The sequence below is a fragment of the Drosophila mojavensis genome, unplaced genomic scaffold (assembly GCF_018153725.1).
Source record: "Drosophila mojavensis isolate 15081-1352.22 unplaced genomic scaffold, ASM1815372v1 contig_74, whole genome shotgun sequence".
NCBI lineage: Eukaryota > Metazoa > Arthropoda > Insecta > Diptera > Drosophilidae > Drosophila > Drosophila mojavensis.
The window spans coordinates 193,637-214,594 of NW_025318899.1; the positions used below are offsets into that span (position 1 = coordinate 193,637).

The window sequence follows — 20,958 nt, forward strand, 5'->3', positions numbered from 1 at the left end:
GCTGACTGCCTGGCCTATTGAAATTTATGTGGCCGCTTTTAGTCGTTTACGCTTAGCCAGCGGAAGCGAACGTCGCAATCGCAGTCGCAGTCGCAACTCGAAGAGTGGAAATCGAAATCGGAGTCGTTTAAAGCCGTGTATTGAGTGTGTGCGTATGCGAGTGTATGGGTTCATCATCTTTGTTGTGATGTGCACAGATGTGCTTAGATCTGGCTGCAACTGCCAAGCCTGCGAAGTTTGTCTCGTAATGCATAGCAATTAAAAGCAAATCTAAGCAAGAGTGCAACAATTCAAAATAAATCGATATCTATAAATAAAAATATATGCAATTATACCGTTGAAAACACATCTGAAAACAAAGCCGTAATTTACATTACGGCGGTCTGTCAAACTCTTGGCAAACCTGTTGCTGCAGCTGTTGACACTTTCAAAACGGATATAGCCGAGTTATAAAGCGCATTCCTATCTATAAGGTTGGTATTTTATGCAGCAAAAGGCATAACTAATTAATTAAAACATCTACTGTAACTTACTGTACTGTACTGTACTTAATTAAAACATCTACTGTTTAATCGCGAGAGCTTGGCCAAACACCAAACCATTTAATTGAATGAAGCTGCCATGCGACTAACTAACTATGCAAATCTTGTTGAGGAAGTCAAGCAAAGAATGGCAAAAAATGGAAAAATATTTAAAAAGACTCTTTAGTGTGTGTTACACTTTGCTGCCTGAGTGCGGTCGAAGGAGAATAACAAGTTTTTAGTATTCGCTGGCGAAGCGTGAGAAAATTCACAGCGCATTAATTAGCAATGAAATCATTTTAAGTTAATCGACAATGCGGGTAGGCTAAGATACTTTACAATACTTCCCAGTCTTCCCAGCCCACCTGCTCCCTGAGAGCTACCAAACTCAGGTGATTTTCGTGTGTGTGCTTGTGGTCCCTGATTGGCATTGGATAGCAGAGAAACAAAAAACTAATTGCTTGAAAATTAAAAACGTGTCAGCTGACACGCTATTGGCTCCTTCTACAGCAACAACCACAGCAACAGCAAGAGCAGCAGCTGCAACAGTTGCAGCAACAGCTATCGCCGCTCTGTGACTCTGACAGCAGCACAAAAAATGTAATTGGAACTCGAATTGCATTATAATTAGAAGCATTTGCATGCAAACTATTATTTTTCTGTATGCAAAATACTTAAATTAACAAGTTTCCTACTAAAAATAAGTTCAACATATTTTAGTCAGAATAACGATACTTAATTTAAGGCTTTCTCAAAAAGAGAGAAAAGTAATTTCTTCAAAGTTTATCCAAAAATAACCTGGACGATTTCGACTTCATTTTGGCATGAAAATGCTTAAAATATTATTTCCTCCCTGCATGCACTTCAATGTGAGTCAATGCCTTCTTATTTCTTGCAAATAAAATTGGAAATGTGCAGATACATACGAAGCAGAGCATAAATTTTAGTTGAGCAATGCGTGTACCTCGACACAGCATGGGCTGCAGACGTTCAGAGCACCCAAAGCAATTCGTACAGGCTCATTAAGGTTTTAATTTACAAGTTTAAGCGGAGATTGAAGCGTTGCGATTTCTACGCGTCGAACGAGGGGCAATAATCAATGGTAACAGCAACAGCAACAGCTTGGAGGGCTGCTGGCAGCAACAGTAACATGCGCCAATATCCACCTACGCAGTCCGAGAAACAATGCCGAGACTTTTAGGCCTGGCCATGAGCAACGACAACAACAACTACAACAAACATGGCAGCAACACCAACGACGACGACTACGACGATGATGACGCTGACGCTGACGACGACTAAGATTTGTGCAAATGGGCCGACGTTAATGCTTTTGCGGCATGAGCAACATGTGTGCGATGGGGACAAGTGGAGGTGTTTAGGTAATGCAGAGGTGTACGACAATAAAAAGGTAAATGCAACATTGATTAAACACACCTTGACAGGGCTCAATGATTGCCTCGGCATGTCTGTGTGGCCAACTGATTGCAGCTGCCGCTGACCTCAGACAACACCAGCAATACCAGCAGCAGCAGCGACAGCAGCAACAGCAACAGCAACAGCAACACTCTCTTTACACACCTGCAACAGCTGCCAATTACACATAGAACGCATAGGACGCACGTGCATGTGATTTGCGGAGACCAAAAAACCGTTCTAATTTCTCAACTGTCAGTGGCATAGGGGCCAATGCAACACACACTCACACACACACTTAAACACAGATGGTAACAAAAGGCCGCACCGAACTCGTTAGCTTTGCTGCTTTGGATGTTGCAATTATGTAGCGCGCGTTTACAAAAGAAGGTCGTCATCGTTGCTGCAGTTGCTCTTGCTGCGGCTCATGTCTTCATTTTGGGCTTTTTGCTACACATGTTGCAGTTGTGCGCAAGCAGCAACAGCAGCAACAATGCTTTTTATTTGTTTGTGTTGCCAACACTTTTGGCCTTTGGCGTTCAAGCAAACCCCACCGCGTTTGTTCAGCTCATTGCCTTTATTAAGCGACGACGAAGCCAAGCCAAAGTCACTTGCTGAATGCACCAGCAGTATCAACAGCAGCAGCACCAGCAGCAAGAGCGGCAATAGCAACAACAGCAGTGTGGCTTGTGCGATTTTTTAATCGTTTTTTAGCTGCAAACAAGTTTTTCTCTTTTGCTGGCACCTTGAGCCCCTCTAGTGTTGACGTCCCTGCTAGTTGCCAGCTCTCTGCAATTTTGTTTTTTTCTAATTTGCACCACTTTAATTTTGCCTTTTTATTTGCAACACTTGTCGTTTAAATGCAGCAGCCGAGCAAACTGTTGCCAATAAATTAAATGCAATGCAAACAAAAAAAAATAAATAGAAAACAAAATTAAGAATCATTTTTATATCAAAGTAGACGACACTTGAATACACTACTATGGAAAGATTTAGCTACGCTTTTTGTAAGTTGACATGAGATAATCTTGATAAAGCAAATAGGGGATTATGTTATTATAAATAAATATTAAAATGCAATGATTAGTATAAATACTAAGTTACACTTTGCATATGTATGTTATGAACGACTTAGATAACTCTCAAACAGAGTCTATAAGGAAATGCACTCTAGCTTTCTGTTAGGATATTTATATAAAGACAGAACCCTAGTAGAGCTTCGAGTCTTGCTTGCAAAATTATCTATGTGGCCGGCAGTTCTCAGTTCTCAGTTCGTTTTGTGGCACGACGCAATCGCAGCAAATGGCATTTTTATTGATATTTCGGTCGGTTCGGTTTGGCTGGCAGCTTTATGTTGAAATATGCGCCGCCACCTGTTGATTTTGTTTGCAGATTGGGCCCCAGGCCGGAGCCTGCCACTTGGGCTCTTGCAGGCTAAGGAGCTCGAATGGGGACCTCGTGATTTGCAGCACAAATTAAAAGCGAGGGCGATGCATATAAATAGCAATTTGGACAGACGAATTAAACCAAATGACTTCAACTACACAGACAGCGCTGTAAACTTGTCGTGTCACAGAAATGAGCTGAAGTTATGTCAACAGCGTGACTACGAGGGGTGCTTTAGTGTGTGTGTGGGTGTGTAGTATGTAGACACGAGTTGAGCGTGAGACACTCATGCCAAGTAGAACATTTAAGAAAGTTTATTGGGGGGTAGGACTTTTCAAGTTTCCTTACTATTAGCTAATTCAATTTGTAAATATTATACAATTTAATATAAGCAAACATAGCTAGAAGAAATAATATATAATCAATTTCGTGTTCGTTTCTGGTTCTATTTTTCACATCATCCGTCTTCAAGTGATATCTTCAACTGCTCCAATTCTGTCTCTATCTTTATATCTTTCTCAAACATTTGAACAGTTGTTAGGGTCATTGACAGAATGCCTCGATAAGCTGTTAATTAAACATAAAACTTAAGTCTCTTTCCGTGAAACTTTAACAACTCAATTGAATGCAGCCCTCCGATATATATTTTGTTGCATTCCTTATCAACTTTATCAGATGTCAGCAGCCAATTAGGTGCTCCCTCGAGATAAGAGGAGCAACTGCATTTTGGAGGCACCCGCCGAGCATCCATACTTCCATCGTGAGCTATAGACTGGCACGTTGACAGACAGAAGGACAGATAGATAAGTCAAAGGCTGATAAGAAGCAAATTTGACAGACGTAAAAGAAACTCACCTGACAGCCAGGTAGAAAATATGTCAAAATGAGCACAGAAAATCGACGAATTTGGGGGAATCGAAAGAAGACAAAAACAATCGCAGGTAGAAAGTAAAACCTGTTTAAGTTGAACTTTTATTGTATTTCGTGCGTAATTAAAAGAGAACGAAAGAACGAAAGGCGAACCTGCAGCTGTCGTTCGATGACTCGCAGCTACATATAACCTGATCCAAATAACATCCAATTGGCTTATTTATGAGCCAAATACATTTAAATATTAACACAATATTTAGGGAGGGGGTGGGACACGCCCTTAATGAAATGCTAACGATATGCATTAAGGAATCGAAAAAGACACGTTTACAAAGTCAAACGGTTTTCACAACAGAGGGCAATTATGTAAATACTGGAAAATTGTTTTGGCCATTTGCACGGCTTTCCTAGCAATTTACCAAATCAATTCCAGCTCCCAAAAACACAGTCCAAGGGGAGGAGTAGGCGGCAGGCAATAGCCAGCAGGCAGCACCAGAGCATCAGAGGCAAAGCTTATAATAATAATTGAATACATTGACGCCCGCCGGCAATATTTGACGATTTTTGCAATTGAATTGAGCAACCTGCAGCAGAGGCAACAGCAGAGGCAGCAACTGCAACATCAGCAGCCACGGCGTCTGATTCTAAGGCAGATGCGGAGGCGTGTCGAACGAAAAATGGCCAAATGGAAATGGGCTACATAATCAAATGCTGTGTACCGCAGTCGCTGTTATTATTGTGGTGGCTGCAGTTCTTGTTGTTGCCGTTGTTGCTTTTAATGTGAGACCATGAGTTGTTGCCTTTGGGGGGGACTGAGCGTGGCAGAGCCTAGCCCAAAGGCATAGGCAACAAAAGAAGCCCATGAAAAATTGTGGGTAATTCGGTTATTCGTGTTGATTACATCTAAACGGTACCAAAAATAAACGAAAAGGAGTAAGACCATCGCAGTCTTTGCACAGTACACCTCAAAACCAATATTTGCTTATTTGAAATACTTTTTACAAAAGCCTAGCTCGATTAGAGTTCTGTCTGAGTCGGAACCGCCATTGTTATATCTACTCATTGAAGCAGAGCTGAGGCAAGCTGATATTCCAGTTCTGTTTTTTGTTACTCAGTCTTCAGTTTAATCAGCCCTATAATATGCTAACGAACCTGCCACACTTTGAATTATCTGTCTTGAACGACGACCACACAGCAAAGTGATTATGGTTCCTCTTGCCTAACTGTCTCTTACCTATCTCTTCCCTCTCGCTCACACTATATATACATATATTTTCCTCTCTTCACTCGTCGTCAGCTTATTTATGCACATGCAACTGTAGCTCTTCATCAAAATAATGTAATTATCCAAATTGTTTTCTTTGAAATTTGTTTACATCATTTTTTTCCACTGTGCTGCAATATGCTAAAATGCCAGCATGCAATGCGAAACGGTTCCCGTTAAGAGGCCACTTGAAGTTGCTGAAGTTGCACTCACTGCCAGGCGAGAAGGGGGCCTGTGGATTGTAGGATGCTGGAGCAGAGTGAATTACTGAGGGGAGCTGTGCAACAGTCCCAAGCCCCAGAGCCGCGAGCAGCTTTGCCGCTTCGAAAACAACGCACAAGAGCTTTAGCTACAGCCACAACTACAGCTTCAATTTCATTCCACATCCAGCAGCAACAACAGCGACAACGCCAACAACTACGTTAGCTACCAACACATCATCAACAGCAGCAGTATCCCCTTTCACATCCGCATCCGCATTCGCTTTTTCATCCGCATATCCTCGTGCTCATCCTGGCGCTCCAATACAGCGGCATAATCTTCATTATCATTAAAGCCGAACGCGGCAAGCGACGCTAAACTGTTTAACTCTTTGTATACCCTAGAGGTTTGCTTAAATCAAAAGGGGCATACCAGCGTTACATAAATCATTTCCCACGAATTTCAGCTCAGTGATCAATAAGTTTTGATATATTCATATCAAGCTCATTTTTAAGAATATCGCTGATATTATAAGAGCACATGTACATATAAATTTAATGTATTGAATTTCATTATGGCATTATTCAAGGCAATTTGTCTATAAACTCTATTCTATAACGAAGTATCTCCCAGTCAATCAACCTTTGTTTTGACAGCATTTACTTGTTTCAGCTTCCGTTCTGATTTTATTCCTGCTGCTGTTTGCGTCTCCCGCTTTTTGCATACTAAACTGCTCGCATGTGCCAGATAGTATAAGTACATATAAGTATATAGCAGCATTATCCGACCCAGCGCGCATTTTAATTGCATTCCACGTAATACACACATAGGCACACATACCCCAACACAGACACACACACATTGCAGAATTTGCTCTCAGTTGTTTTCTCATCTCGAGCGTCAATTTCATTATGAAAATATTTTTGGCAAGCCAAAAACAAAAAATTTTCATTTCTTTTTGGCCCTTAGTAAATATTACATATTATTTGCATTTGTTCGCGAGATAATGAAGATTTTTATTTTCTATATGTAACATATATGAATATGACAAACTAACTCATATGCAAGTTAAAAGGCAAGCAAAAACCTTCTTTACGGTTCTCATAAATTGAAATAAATGAGAGACAGAAAATACCAAATACTTTTCTCAATCATATACTTTTTGCTCTTTCTTACGGCTCTTATGTAATTAAATAGGAATCATGCTTACATATGTACAAATATATCTTCTACCAAAAATTATACAAAAACTATTGAAAATCAAAATATCTACAATTTTCCGAACAAGATTCCAACATGTTCTTTATTTCTTGAAAATAATGAAATACATAAATTGCTGCTCTCAAGTCAAATGCATTTACGAATTAAGCCGGAAAAGCGCTTAGCTCTCGAGTTTTTGTAGCGCCATTAGAAAGCAGTTTTCCAATTGCCTCCACACCAGACAAGAGCCACACATCAAAAGTCGAGTGCTTGCCTCCGTTTACACTAGGGATAAGCAGCTAGAAACTGTGATACGATGCGATTGGATTGAAGATTTGAGCTGCGATCAGTTGGCGGCCTAATTGCTTTGAATTTTGACAGCCCGGACAGCTGTCCGAGCATGGCAGGCCCTTGGATCTGGGATTGGGCTAAGTAGGCGCTTGCTATTGTGGGATAGCATTGGAATGGCCGGAAAAGGCGAAGAACCACTAAATTGTCCCGCTGTCAGTGTGGAACTGCATGTCAACAACAATAATAATCGTAATAACCAACAGTTGCGCCATGTCCCGGCAAAAATACACATACTACACATAGTACAAAACTATTAAGGCCATGTGCTCCTGCTCTAGCTGAAGTTGGAACTGCAGCAGGAGGCGCAAAGGGGGGTAGGCGCCGAGCAGGTTAAGCGGGTTGAAGGAGCAGCGGCTTGTCAAGCTGCGCGGTGGGGCAATCAAGGCGCACTTAAATCTACTATGCCCCTATGTCTCTCTCTCTCTCTCTCGCTCTCCCTCTCGCTCTTCCACAACAACGATTTGGTTTGTGAATCGTCGTGTGGGGCGCCCCGTCTGCAGTCGTAATAGTCGTAGTCGTGGCCATTGGCGGATGAACTGGATATTGGCCGCTAAGAATAGAGCTAGTCGTAGCAGAGCCAGACAATGCTGGGCAAAGGACAGAACACTTGCAAAGCAAACAGAGTTGCCAGATTGCTGATGTTAAGCTATAGGCATATTCCATATGATACAAAGCATTATCAATCGATTGAAATATAATATACATATGCTTGCCGTTAGTTAGCATTTAAATTGGCATATAGAGAAACTACTAATTGTATATTTTATATTTTTAACTTTCCCTTTTTCTCAGTCCATTCTTCTACATTTCTTTTGTTTTTCTTTGTCCCCTACCTCCCTTATAAGCTTCATTTATCCCTCTTTCCCTCTGAGTTCCCCTCTTTACATATTATTTATTTATATGTATACTTCTCTCTGTTTATTACGCTCTCTGCTGCTCATTCTACATTGACTTCACCACAATCCATCAGCCGTTGCCTTGGCTAACACTTCCTCGAGGCCGAATCACCCAAAATTACTTCAACTTGATTAGCAATTCCAATTAGAAGTTCTCTCATTTCTGACAGGCATACCATGCCAAAAGTCAAGAGCCGGCAACAATTTCCAACAGAAACGTCATTATCATCAGCATGATGATGATCATGTGGCATGCACAATAATAATAAACAGATCATAAATAATATATGAATTCAATTCATATCCGAAAGGATTTGCGGTTAAGATGCCGACGCTGACACCAACGCCACGCACAAATATGGGAAGAAAACAAGTTCCAGTTGAGCACTGAGCACTGAGTAATATAGGAGCGCAGAGGACTTGAGCAAACTGGAGAATTGAGCTCAAGATCGCGTAGATGCGGTGCAAAAGAAAACAAGAAAAACACGTAGCCCACTATTGCTATCTCGCTCACTCTCCGTCTCTCGCGCCACAACTATAGATCTATCTCTGCATAAGTGAATGTGTGTATGGGAGTGTGTGTGTATTTGTGTCTTTCAACTCACTTTTTCACAATTTCCCGATGCCGGTTGTGAAATTTGCCCAAGCATCGAATGTTTCATGGCCAAGTTAACAGGCGCACAGAACAGTCAGACAGGCAAATCGTGTAGTCGGCTAACCAGCCAGCCGCGGAGAGCGATCTACTAGCCAACAGTCGAGAGACTATCATTAACTCGCATGTTGTTGTTGTTGCTGTAGATGGCTGCATGCAACATGCAACATGCAACAACTGCGATTCAAGTTCAACGAAAGGCAACGAGTTATTGTTTCTAGACAAGATTCTTTCCACTTATTACACAAGTCATCAGCGAGCCAGCCGAGCAACGTCATCCACATCGCTGTCATCTTTTGACATCGCTCACAGATCTTTTTCGCTTTTTCTCTCTCTGATCTTTGCCCCCTTAACGGCGGTTCTTGCTGCTACCAAATTCAGACAGGCGTTGCCGCATCATTACCGACCGATTGTACATCTATATATATATATATATATATATACATATATAAATGTTCAGCTACCGTATCCTGCTCGCTTCAACACAATTACATGTACCGGAAAGTGACGCGCACATCAAAAACTTATGTTGAACGCCTCGGCAGCTACCGCTGGCAGCCTTCAAATACACTGCGAGAAAGCATATACATATATATTGTTAAAATCTCGTAAAGTTCAACAAGAAGCAACGACCAAGACAATCAATTTTAGGCTCTGCACGACTTGAATAACCATTATTTTATTGCAAAGCTCTATTTGCCAGCTTGAAGAAACTAGTTTACTACTTCACACTCATTTTCTCTCAGTGTTGCCCTGCTCATTTCGACTGCGAGTGCATCTGCGTCTAGATTTGCTGCAGCGGCCGCGCCTTTGATGGCACTAATTGTTAATTAATGGAATGCAGTCGGCATGTGGCACGGCCAGCCATGCCCGTGCATCCCTGGCTTTGACTCATAAGATTAGCTTCCCAAGGTGAAGCCCCAGTGCCTTTTGGCTAACTAATTCGATGCACCAGCATACAAATGGAAATTAAAAGCCAGTTTAACATCATTGGAGTCATCAGGTGTCTGAAATTTTTCCAATTTGTAATTATAAAATGTTCCATTTTATTGCTTGATAGTCAAGAAAACTTTTTAGATTGTAAACATAGTTAGAAGTTTGATTTAAATATCGAAATAGTGATACAGATTGTTGGGACTCACTATAGAATACTATAAAGAGCAACAGGAAGCATATAAGCAGGAGGAAAATTCATTAGATCGGGATTCTAGCATAGCCCATATTTGATCTCTCTTCGATGAATAGCTAGTTACATGCTAAGATCACAATATCAATAATATAACTTTTTCAAAAGTAATAACAAATTTTGTATAGCAATAAATGTTGTTGGCTGTAAATTGTTTAGACTTTGTTGAAAAGTCTGTGCAACTCGCTTATAAACACGTCCGCATAACGTACGTAATTTGCTCAGCGCGAATTGTTTATAACTCGGTTCCTCTGAAAGAAAAAAAATAAAAGCTGAAAGCAGAAAACAGAAATAGCTGAAAACTGAAAACTACAAACTTTTCGCGAGACACAAGTCTTGGCTGTGTTTCAGCAGCTCGCATCATCTGGTGACAGCAAAAGTAACTTAAGATCCCGCCGCAACCAAGTCATGTGTCTCGCTGCATTTCTCAAGCGTTTCAGTTGTCCCCAGAGGTGCTTATCGATAGCCCCCGATGTCAGAGGAGACCGAGAGCGAAGGATGCGACAGTCAACTGACACACCTTAACGTTGCACGCTTGCTGCACTTTGCAAATATAATACTTCATGCTTACCGCAAACCCGAAAAACCTCGAAAATGCCCAACTAAGAGATACCTAGTTCTCAGCTATGTATGGCATTAGACTAGAAAATATCATAGAAGGTAGTTTTTGAAGAGAAAATAATCGCATATACATATGTATGTATGAAAATAATTTCGTTGCATCCCAGAAAGTCTTAGCCCCCTGGCTAGTCGTTCACAACAGTCTACAGAGTATCGGAAGCGAAACGCTGTAACATATTTCATTTTCAGCATCAACGAGGCAAAAGTTTTTCAATCACCCGGAGACGCATCTCCACCTGCCCCACCCGCGCCGCCAGCATCCTTTTGCCAGAGACCCGACACTCCGGCCACAAAGTGTGTCATCAGACGGCGTTTGTTGCATAACTTTTATTGAACTGTCGCAACTAGTGAAGAAGCGGAGGTAGGTAGGGAGCGGTTGTGGAGGGGTCAAGGGGTTGGCGGAGGTGGCAAGTCAAAAGCCGCAGACATTTGTATAAATTATTACAGTCGCATGCATCTCACGATAGGGGGTGTGTGTATATGTATATATGTGATGACTATTTGGCCTCGCCTCACTTCATTGAACCGCGAAGCGATATGCATTTATGATTGCATGTGACATTTGCATGCAGCACAGACCCCTTCGCTCTCTCTCTGCCCTCTCTCTCTATCTCTCTCTCTCTCTCTCTCTGTCTCTCGCTCTCCCTATCTGGTTCGCCTTTGAACTTGCGCAACAGCTGACGCTTTTCCCGAGGGCGTGAAAAATGTTTCGCATTTCTTTTAGCAATCGCAGCCAAGTTGTTTCCAGCAGCACACAATCACAATCATTAAATAGCCATGGCCAAGTGCTGACAGCAATAACAATTGCAACAACACCAACAACAACAACAACAGCAACAACAAATTACAAGCGCACATTGTCAACGTTGCACTTTAGGCGACATAAATTTCATGTACATGGCCAACGCAAGCTACACAGGGCAGAAATAAAATTAAAGAAAAACTTGCTCAAGTGCTCTAGTTGAGTGGGCGGGACTAGAAGATACCCTAAAAGGCCTCAGTATAGACCTGAGAATGCTCTAAATGATTATCTGTATTAAGTCTATCTCTTGCCCTCTCTCTAATAGAAACATTTGAGGAACTCAATGCATGCTATGCTCTCTGAATACCATGAAACACATACATGTAAGGTTATGATGTCAGTAGTTAATTGTATACACTTTAGTTCACATGCTGCATCAGGCCGTTCGTCCTTCTCGGTTTATTACTAACTATCGAACTATTGTCAATATACCCTGCACGGTACATTAGTAATGGGTAAAGGATTTTATAAAAAGAGGCCCACAGTAGCCATGAGGTGTCAATGTACAATGGCAGCAACAACTGCAACAGCAACAACAACAATAACAGCAACAAGGTGCTGGCAACACAAAGACGCATTCGTAGTTGCTGTTGCTGGTATTGTTGTGGCATGCCAAATGCGGAGACGTCGCCAGGCAGCCGTCTGACAATGCTCGTCCTTCGCCCTCACTCGCTGCTGGGCCCAGCTGCAGCAGCAGCAATTGCTGCACGATGTACCGATTTGGAGAGCCATTTCTGCTGTTCTGTTGACACACGCGGCGTATGAGTAACGTCTTGGAATGTTGCCGCCGCGTCAATGCTGTCGTGTCCGCCGTCGTCGCATTCCGTAATTACGCAGCATTAGCACAACAAATCGAGCGAACAGCATTGCATTTAATTAGTGGCATTGACAGAGTAGGTGAAGGGGCAGCAGCAGCAGCAGATGCCACAGCTGTAATCCAACTGCCACTGCCACTACAACCGGGAGCGAACATGTCAAGCTGAATTGTTCGCATAATTCATAATTGAATTGAAATCGCGTCTTGCGTGAAGGCTACATAAATTTCAACACTGCTCATGCCACTGCCACTCTGACAATGAGATTGATGAATGTTCATACCAGCCTGATCCGGAACATTAATTGAAATTTAATAATGCTTAGGAGCAAGACGAATATTGTACATGTATCAAGTGTAGAGCAGAATCTTGTTTAAATTGAAAGCTAATTTAATTAGCTAAAGCATGCAGACAACCTTTTAAAGGCATTTTAAGTTCAAGTAATTTGAGTAAATAAAATAGTTGCCGATTGGAGTTCATAAATTTAAGGCGGAACCATTTGGCTTTACACTTCTTGTTGTTGTAGCTGTTGCTGTCTCATTGTTGAGGACAGTGCTGGGCGCTTTATTCTTGTCGCTGCTCGTCGCTGATGTCAAGCCAAAAGCGGTGCACATTTAAAGTCTCATTGTTGCTGCTGGAGCTTGGAGCTTGCAGCTTGTGGCCTGGAACTCTGGCCAGGGCGCGCCTACTTCTGTTATATGTTGCCTACAACATGCCACATGTCGGCACATGAAACTGGGCTGCGGATTGTCACGTAACAGGCAGGCAGAAAGCCAGCCCAGGCCGGCTAGCTGGCATCCACACAAACAATCCCGGTTCCCACATAGAGCGTGGTCAATGATCGACTGGGCCGTTAGTTATCGCCCAAGCAAACTCTGTTGGAAGCACTATGTATTTTATTACAGTGCTGCAGCAGTACCGGCCACCCAGGCGGCAAATCTGAAACCCAAAAGTTCAAAGACTGCTGACATTTTGTGTCACTCTTGATGTTGTTGTTGTTGTGTATTTTTTGTAGCACATGCAACAGCCGATTGATTAAAGCGCTTTAAGAGAGTCACATAGGGCACCATGTGTCGAATTGCCGATTGAATTTCAACAAATGCATAAAAGTCAGAAGAAAATATGAACTCAACGAGAGCTGCAAATAAATAAGAGTATAGACACTGAGAATAGTCGACTGGGAAATACCCTGTCCCAAAAAGTCAACATATAAATTTGAGCATAAAAAATCACATAAAAGTGCAGTTAGTTGTCACAATTCATATAAGAGTTACAATTCAAATATTAGTTAATTTTATGAAAGGGAGAATGTCAGTCTCCATACTAGTAATATGTATACCCTTTGTGATGCACTTAAATGGGCAAAAGACACAAAAAAGGAAGCAACAGACAATAAGAAGACAAAAGTGCAGACATGAGACACGAGACACTTTCATATGGCAATCAAGCAGAGACAGCAGCGTCTTCACTCCATCCAAAAATATATTTCCAAGCGATTTAACAATGAATTTCGTAACAAAATCCTATGGCAAATAGAAATAAAAGTGCCCGGCAAAGACAAAACCTGGACGGGATCAGACAGACAGAGATACAGACAGCCCAACAGGCAGACCAGACCGTCTTTATAGAGTTAGCTTGACAGCAGCTCTCACATAATATCAATTTCAATAAACTAACAAGCAAATGTATGTGTGCTTATGTGTGTGTCCGTGTTTATGTGTGTACTTATAGACTAGAGCGCAGAGTAGCATATAGTAGCACTGAGGATGTGGCGGCACTCATAACATTGTGGAAGTTGAAGCTGGAACAAACTGCTGTTTGTTTGCCTTTGTATGCTCAAAGGTAAATTTTAATTTGATCAAATGACACGCTGAAAGCAGTGAAAGACAATAAAAAGAAGCCACGTTGGGATTAAGTTACCAACAAACAGAGGATAAAGAAGAAAGTGAAATATATAAGAATGCTAAGGTTATTAGAAACAGAATTAGATAATAGAGAGCACTTCTCGTTTTAATTGCTGACAATAGTAGCTTGAACTCAGTCAATCAATCATCCAGTCAATCAATTCATAAAACAATCTGAGAAATGAGGAACGATGTTGTGAGCTCTGGACATAGATATTTTTATGGAAAACTACTCGAAGCGACCTGAAAATGTTACTCTCATCATGTATATGTATATATATGTATGTCTCATTGTTTTAACACAGTCTAATTCCATGTACATTTTGGACAGAGCAACAAAAGACGCACAAAAGCGTGCTATGAAATTTGTCACTTGGAAATGCAGTTGCTGTTGTTATTGTTGCTGTTGCAAGGCATAGAGAACATTTTGATGCATTTCGTGTATGACAAGTTTAATGAACATGTTGGGCGTGTCCGCTGCAGCTGGAAATTGCAAGACAACAGTAATGTGAGATAAGCCAGTTGCCAGCTGTTATTTGTTGTTGTCGTTGTGGTTGCTGCTGCTGTGATTGTTGCTGTTGTCACTGCTGACATTCTGCAACTTGTGCAAAAGCAACTTTTACATCAAGTGCCAAAATGTCAGCACATTTGTGTCCCATTGTCTTCGCCGACGTCGTCGTTAGTAAAATTAATGCACAGCCAACATGGCGTATACTTGTTAAATTCAGAACAGCAGCAGCAAGGAGAAACCAGCGTCAATCGCATTTGCATAGCTTAAACTCAACTTGAGTTCCAACATTCTTTAATGCAAGCTGGAGTGCTCGGCATTTTCATCAGTTTTCATCATTAATGTTGCTTATAAAATAAGCTTATAACAGTGATATGCGAACATTCAACAAACTGCACTTTGAAGCAAATTTAAGTCGAGCACTCTATGCTAAACTGGCTTCGGGCCCTTTACAACTTCTACTTCCTACTTCTACTACATTTGCAAATGTTGTGTTGTAACCTAAAGCCAGCAGCCTTTTGTGCCTTTTCATTGTTGCTGCTCTAAATGTAGATGAACGCAAAGTGTGGCAAGAATATAGACTATGGCACAATAAGCAGCTGGCGGGTGTGCCACAGCCTTAACCCAATTTGCAACAACTACGCCAAAAGAACAAAAAAGGCGCTACGCCAGCTTTAAAATTAATATGCTGAAAATCTGGAAACGATTTGCAACTAATAGGCAAAGGCTTAAAATTGCATTAAAACTTTTACAAACTGTAAATATGTACATGTGTGAGTGTGCTTGTGTGTGTGTGTGAAAATTCAATAAGCTGAAAGTTGTGGCCAAAAAAGTTTTGCAGCCTTTAAGCCCACACAACTTGAGTGACTCTTAAAGCAAAAGTTTAACAAGGCAACAACACCACAAAAAGGCGCAAAATATGTCTGCGAGCGACAGAGACAAAGAAAGAGAGAGAGAGAAAGATAGAATGATAGAGAGAAATTCCAAGCATTGAGCAAGTCAAGAAATCATAAGTATTAACATAAACCCAAAGTGACCAATGCGGTGCTAACTTTTAGTTTTTGGGCCAGATAAGTTTTCTTTTTAACAAGCTTTCAACTTGGCTCTTAACTCTTTCGCAGATGCTGTAGCTGGACACCCACGGCCATGCAGGATATACGACTACGTCTGGAGCCGCAACATAATACAGCCGCGTTCACCAACTCCCCAGCAGAGGCAACATCTTCGGCCGCAACTCTGGTCAATGCGGAGGCAGCGCTCATTGAGACTGGCGAAAGGAAAGGTTCTGCGGAAGGCTCGCCGCTAGTTCAGCTGCTACCTGAGCTAAGTTTCAGGTAAATCACAGCCGCGCTGAAGTGTGCCACAGCTAGTAAAGCTTCTCTTACAGCGCACCCACAGCGAGCAGCACAGTTCATTATTATCAACATCAACATCAACATCAGCCTCACTCCCATCAGCATCCTCATCAGCATTCGCATTCCCATTCCCACTCGCATTCGCATCCTGTGCAGCCACGTTCCACGCCCCGTCATCAGGTGGAGCAACTGCAGCTGCTGCACAGCCATCACACAGCGCACAGCCAACACAATGGCCAAGAGCTGGGCGAACAGCAGATGCCACGTTCACCCAGCTCCGAGGAGGACAATTCCCCAACTGAAATGAATAATTGTCGTCGTTTGGTTGATAAACCGCCTCTGGTGAGCACGCTCTCGATTTTTGTATGACGTTGCAGGATAACAGCTGCAATAGGAATTCTATTTTCAATGATGCTTAAATTTGACTATTAGCCTAATGAGCTCTGGAGCAGAAACGATGGAAAAACACACATAAAATGTCATGAAGTACAGTCGAACTAACTGAATCTTAAAGTGTTGCCTGGTACGCTCCAGTCCTTGCATAATTTTTGCATAATTTGTATTAGTCCTGGCCAAATTGATAAGTCTGCTAAAATTGATTGATTTTATTGGTTTACTTAGCAGAAATCGATTTAATTTGAATGCCAATGATGCTGCCAAGTGAAATAAAATGGCTAAAAGTGAGCAAATTTTGCATACTTTCAGGAGTCATTAAATAAAGCCAAAGCTTTGACTAAGACACTAAAAATAGCGAAGAGAAGAGAGAAACTACAGAAATATTATTAAAATATTTGTCGAGGACCAGGCCATTGTTCAGTAATCAATGTATCTAAAACCATCACTCAATCAATCCTGTCTCTTCTTCTAGTGCCAGATTCACGTTGCTTCACTGTAGCCTAGTTCAATTCACATTCAATCGATTTTAAAGTTTAAACCTAAAAAACAAAAAATTAGTTTTAATAAAGGCTTTAACTGGCAGACAAATTGGCAGCACTCGAAAATCAAATGCAATTTAGTAAAGCACTTCCAACAGCTTGGAACGATGGCATACTCTAAAAATGTTTGCCACTAAACAAGACCCAAAAGCGTTCATTAAATTAATTTGCAAAAATGCAAATTTCCAGCTAACGGCACTTTGGCACGCGCCGCCAGCAATTCCAGCAGCAACAACAACTGGAAAGCTGAAGTGCAACGCGCCATTTTCTGCTGCTTTTCCTCACCCACACACGTTCGCCGGGGGAGTGCAGGAGGGAGTGAGATGGCAAGTGTGTAGGTGCGTGTGAGTGTGTGGCAAATGAAAAACTTGCAGCAGGCATGCCAGGCGAATGGCAGCCAAATGCCGTTAACTTAGTGACTTTATGACACATAAATCGCTGCAACAATGCCAACAAAATCCTGGCGCTGGCATTACGTGTCCTGCTTTCTACACACACCCACACACACCTACAAACGAATATACATACAGCTATATATCTATAGGCCTACAGCTGACAGCTGCAGCTGCAGCTGGAGCTGCAGCGAGGCAAAAGTTTTCTGCCAACTAAGCGACAGACAAAGGGCGGAGAGTCTCTGGGGAGATAGACAAAAGGTGGAGAGAAAGGACCAAATCAAATGCCGGCACAAACAACTTGGAATGCACTCACTGAGAGTGCTCCACTTGAAAATACCCTATAGGAAAACATAAACAGAGAGCAAGTTGTTGTTGTTGCCTTGGATGAAGAGGCGTATATAATCGCATATATACCCAATACCAATACGAAATATTTACTGTTACATATGCAGGCGTTAGCTGGCCATCGCCTTAGCGCTAGCTACAGGGTATTGCAAAGCTGTACTTTGCCAAACGCTTGCAACTTAGGACACGCCCCCAGCCCGATTGTTCCATTGTTCCCATTATGCCTACCTTTTCTGCCTGCGCTCTGCAGCATCTTCGGCCTCTCTTGCTCTTCTCCACTTGTTTTCATCTCTGCTCGTTGTCGATTCTCCCACTGCATTGCATTTTTTATATTTACGCCTTTTTCTAGCAGTTGTCAGCCGGATTTGTCGAGCATCGCCTGCCGACTGCCACTTGGGCGCATTGTCTTGTTGAGGATTTTGCATATTGCGAGGTCTTTTCCAATGTCATTAGCATAATGGGGCCATTAGGTTGCCACCCGACCCCCTCCGACCAACCCCTTGACACTGATTGCATGCTTAACGATAAAGCAGCTCTGACTGCCAATTCAATTAGCTGCAATTGCGAAATGATGCACAGCAGCAGCAAGAGTAGCTCTCTTAAAGCCGAAACGGGGCATTCTATCTAAATTTTAAATCTTTTATCTTCTAGAAGCTCTAACAAAGTAGAGTGCTTGGCTAGGGGACAACCTGCAAGGTTTCTTATGCGAGTGCTACCTTAATCAAAAATACATACTTCTTATATAAACATAAGAAATACTTATCTACAAAGTCAACTTCTACAAAAGCCTCATTATGTTAACTATATAATGTTGCTATTCATGAGTCTGATAAAGTGGACTTAGCTCGGCTTGAAGCTCATTGAGCTAAATGCCACATCAAAAGCGAATTTCGGTGGCTACATAAAATCAACATAATTATTGCAAATTAGGTAAATAACTTATAAAATGGGGGATAAGAGGAATGAATGGCGGAACTGGGAAGAAGCCAGTCAACACTTGAGCGGAACTGTTTACTAATTGGAAACGCTTTAAATGCCGCCCTACAAGCAGGCAAAAGTTTTTGCTTTAACTCATTTCAAAGTAATTTACCGCAGCCCCAAAAACCAAAGCAACTTCCAGTTGGGGGTCGACAGCTTGGCGAGAGGTGGCTTCAGTGGTCGAGAGGGAGTGTGGCATGTGGGGTGCGGGAAGTAGGAACGACATAGTTAACATTTTATTAGTAACCAAAAATGTAACACATCAATTTTCAATTCAATTTCAATTTTCAAGGCGTTTTCCTGCCAAGATACCATGTAAGCACAGGAAGAGGAGGGTATCTTGCTAAGGACTGAACATGTTTTATATGCCTACATAAATTTATGATCCATATGGATCCTAAAAGTTGAAGAAGCAGTCCTATAAATTCTAGCTTATAGCCCGAGGAAAACTGTTTAACAGGGCATTGCCGTCGTCTAGCTGCTTAATATTACTTTGTTCTAGTCCTCATCGACTAAAGTGATATCCTTGTTAGCTGGCTTTGCGGCCAGATTCAGCAAAGTGAATTGCAATTATTGTGTGGCGTTGGGTTGGCTTGAAAAGTTTTCTCGTTGTTGGCCAAATTGGCAGCCAACACGAAGCCGAATCCCAGTCATGCAAAACTATTGATGAACTCTGTCCCGATCTACTTTCAGGTGAAACGCCTCACCATGGGCATTGGACTGCTGCGTGGCACTGAGGACAGCCGCCCCCTGGTCCACAACACGTGCTCCTCCTCCCTGAACTCGGGCTCATCGCAGACCATATCGGATGGCTATGTGAACGAGGCCATCTGCGAGCCGGACAAGTATGTGGCTAGCAAATTCGGTGACTCCTGTCGCCAGTCGCTGACGGCTCTGGAAACGGCCACTCAGCGCTTACAGTCAGAGCTACCCAACAGCAAGAAATATTTGAGGGAAACATGCAGCGGTAGGTATTGCAATAATTCTGATTAACGATGTCTCCTGATCCCGACTGCTGATATTAACATATTGTTTCTATGTTGCTCGGGACTTAGCCAACTCCAGTCCGAAACTGTTTGCAGCGAGTTCCCCCTTGCGCCTGGACAACCTCAGCCTGGCCGAACAGCAGGAGCTGAAGGGTGCCGCCTGGTATCAGGCGGGCATACCCAGGGAGATCTCACTGGAAGTGCTATCCCGCCAGAGTCCAGGCGCATTCCTAGTGCGCCAAAGCAGCACCAAGCCGGGCTGCTTTGCATTATCCCTCCGTGTGCCACCACCCGCGCCACGCGTGGCACACTACCTGATACTGCGAACCCAGCGCGGCTATAAGATCAAGGTAAGTCAACAATCAGGTTGGCTGTAGTTGCCAATCATGCAGGCCATAGATGAGACAAGAGTAAACCTTAAATTCGTAATTGCTCGCATCTCAACAAATAGAAAATCAATATCGCTCTCTCCCTCCCTCACTCTAGCGAGCTCAGCTGCAGCCGAACATATTTATCGTAGAGTAAACAGGCATTAAATATTTTTGTCAAACTGTTCTCTCTCTCTCTCTCAACAGGGCTTCACCAAGGAGTTTAGTTCGCTGCGAGCATTGATCACGCATCATTCGGTAATGCCAGAGTTGTTGCCTGTGCCACTCACCCTGCCACGCCCCCCGCATATACGCGCCCACACACAAAACTATGGCCACGGGGGCGGAAACGGAAATGGGGGTGGAGGGGACTTTGAGATGTACGGATCGCTGAATGATTTTCGCAAAATGATGGCCGATTTGAATGTGTGACACAGCGGCAGGCATGATGAAAGCGGGAGCAGCTAATTAATTAAGTAATTATTGGCATATTGATTGAATTAAGCTCGCAATCGGGAGTCGGGACAGGATGACAAACTGATTAATTTGCCTAATTGGCTGTGCTGGCGGTTGACGTAGCGACAGAAAACAGAAAAAAAATAACAAGGAAATAGCCCAAAACCCAAACACAAAAAGAAAAAAAAACAGCGTCGTAAAAAATTATAATACAAAATCCATTGAACTGAGAGAGGGACGAAACAAAAAACAACAAAGTATGCAACATGAAATCCCTATGAATCAAAATTCCAAAAGTCCAATGCTATTATTTTGCACATTAATACGCACTGTCTTTCTGGGGAAAACGGGTATACGCGGTCGCTTTAAAGTTTTCTTTTATTATACTAAATCCACAAATATCCATATTGTATAAAATTATACGATATATACCTTGAAGTGTAGTCTAAAGTATAAGAGTATAGATCGAAAGAATTATTCAAAGCTCCTCTAATTTAATGTACTACATATATACATACATTCTCCAAGCTATAGCAATATATACTAT

At 42.2% G+C, this 20,958-nt stretch overlaps 1 protein-coding gene across 3 annotated transcripts; it reads left to right on the plus strand.

Moving 5' to 3' along the window:
* Window positions 1-41: 41 nt before the first annotated feature.
* On the plus strand, window positions 42-20,888 carry LOC6586367 (tensin homolog). 3 transcript variants are annotated; one of them, XM_015160301.3, is made up of 6 exons: window positions 42-473; window positions 15,715-15,927; window positions 15,981-16,290; window positions 19,295-19,568; window positions 19,657-19,937; window positions 20,163-20,888. In XM_015160301.3, the coding sequence occupies exons 2-6, from the start codon at window positions 15,740-15,742 to the stop codon at window positions 20,385-20,387; spliced, it is 1,278 nt and encodes a 425-aa protein (XP_015015787.1). In that variant the 5' UTR covers window positions 42-473; window positions 15,715-15,739; the 3' UTR covers window positions 20,388-20,888. The 3 variants fall into 3 exon arrangements, with proteins under 3 accessions (XP_015015787.1, XP_015015788.1, XP_015015789.1); XM_015160302.3 differs by lacking the exons at window positions 42-473; window positions 15,981-16,290 and having other exon boundaries at window positions 15,906-15,927; XM_015160303.3 differs by lacking the exons at window positions 42-473; window positions 15,715-15,927; window positions 15,981-16,290 and adding an exon at window positions 17,467-18,916.
* Window positions 20,889-20,958: the final 70 nt, after the last annotated feature.

Coding starts and splice junctions, on each gene's coding strand:
- LOC6586367 (XM_015160301.3), top strand. CDS start 15,740: ATGCAGGATATACGACTACGTCTGGAGCCGCAACATAATACAGCCGCG. Junction 15,928..15,980: donor CTACCTGAGCTAAGTTTCAG/GTAAATCACAGC, acceptor CTTCTCTTACAG/CGCACCCACAGCGAGCAGCA. Junction 19,569..19,656: donor TTTGAGGGAAACATGCAGCG/GTAGGTATTGCA, acceptor CTCGGGACTTAG/CCAACTCCAGTCCGAAACTG.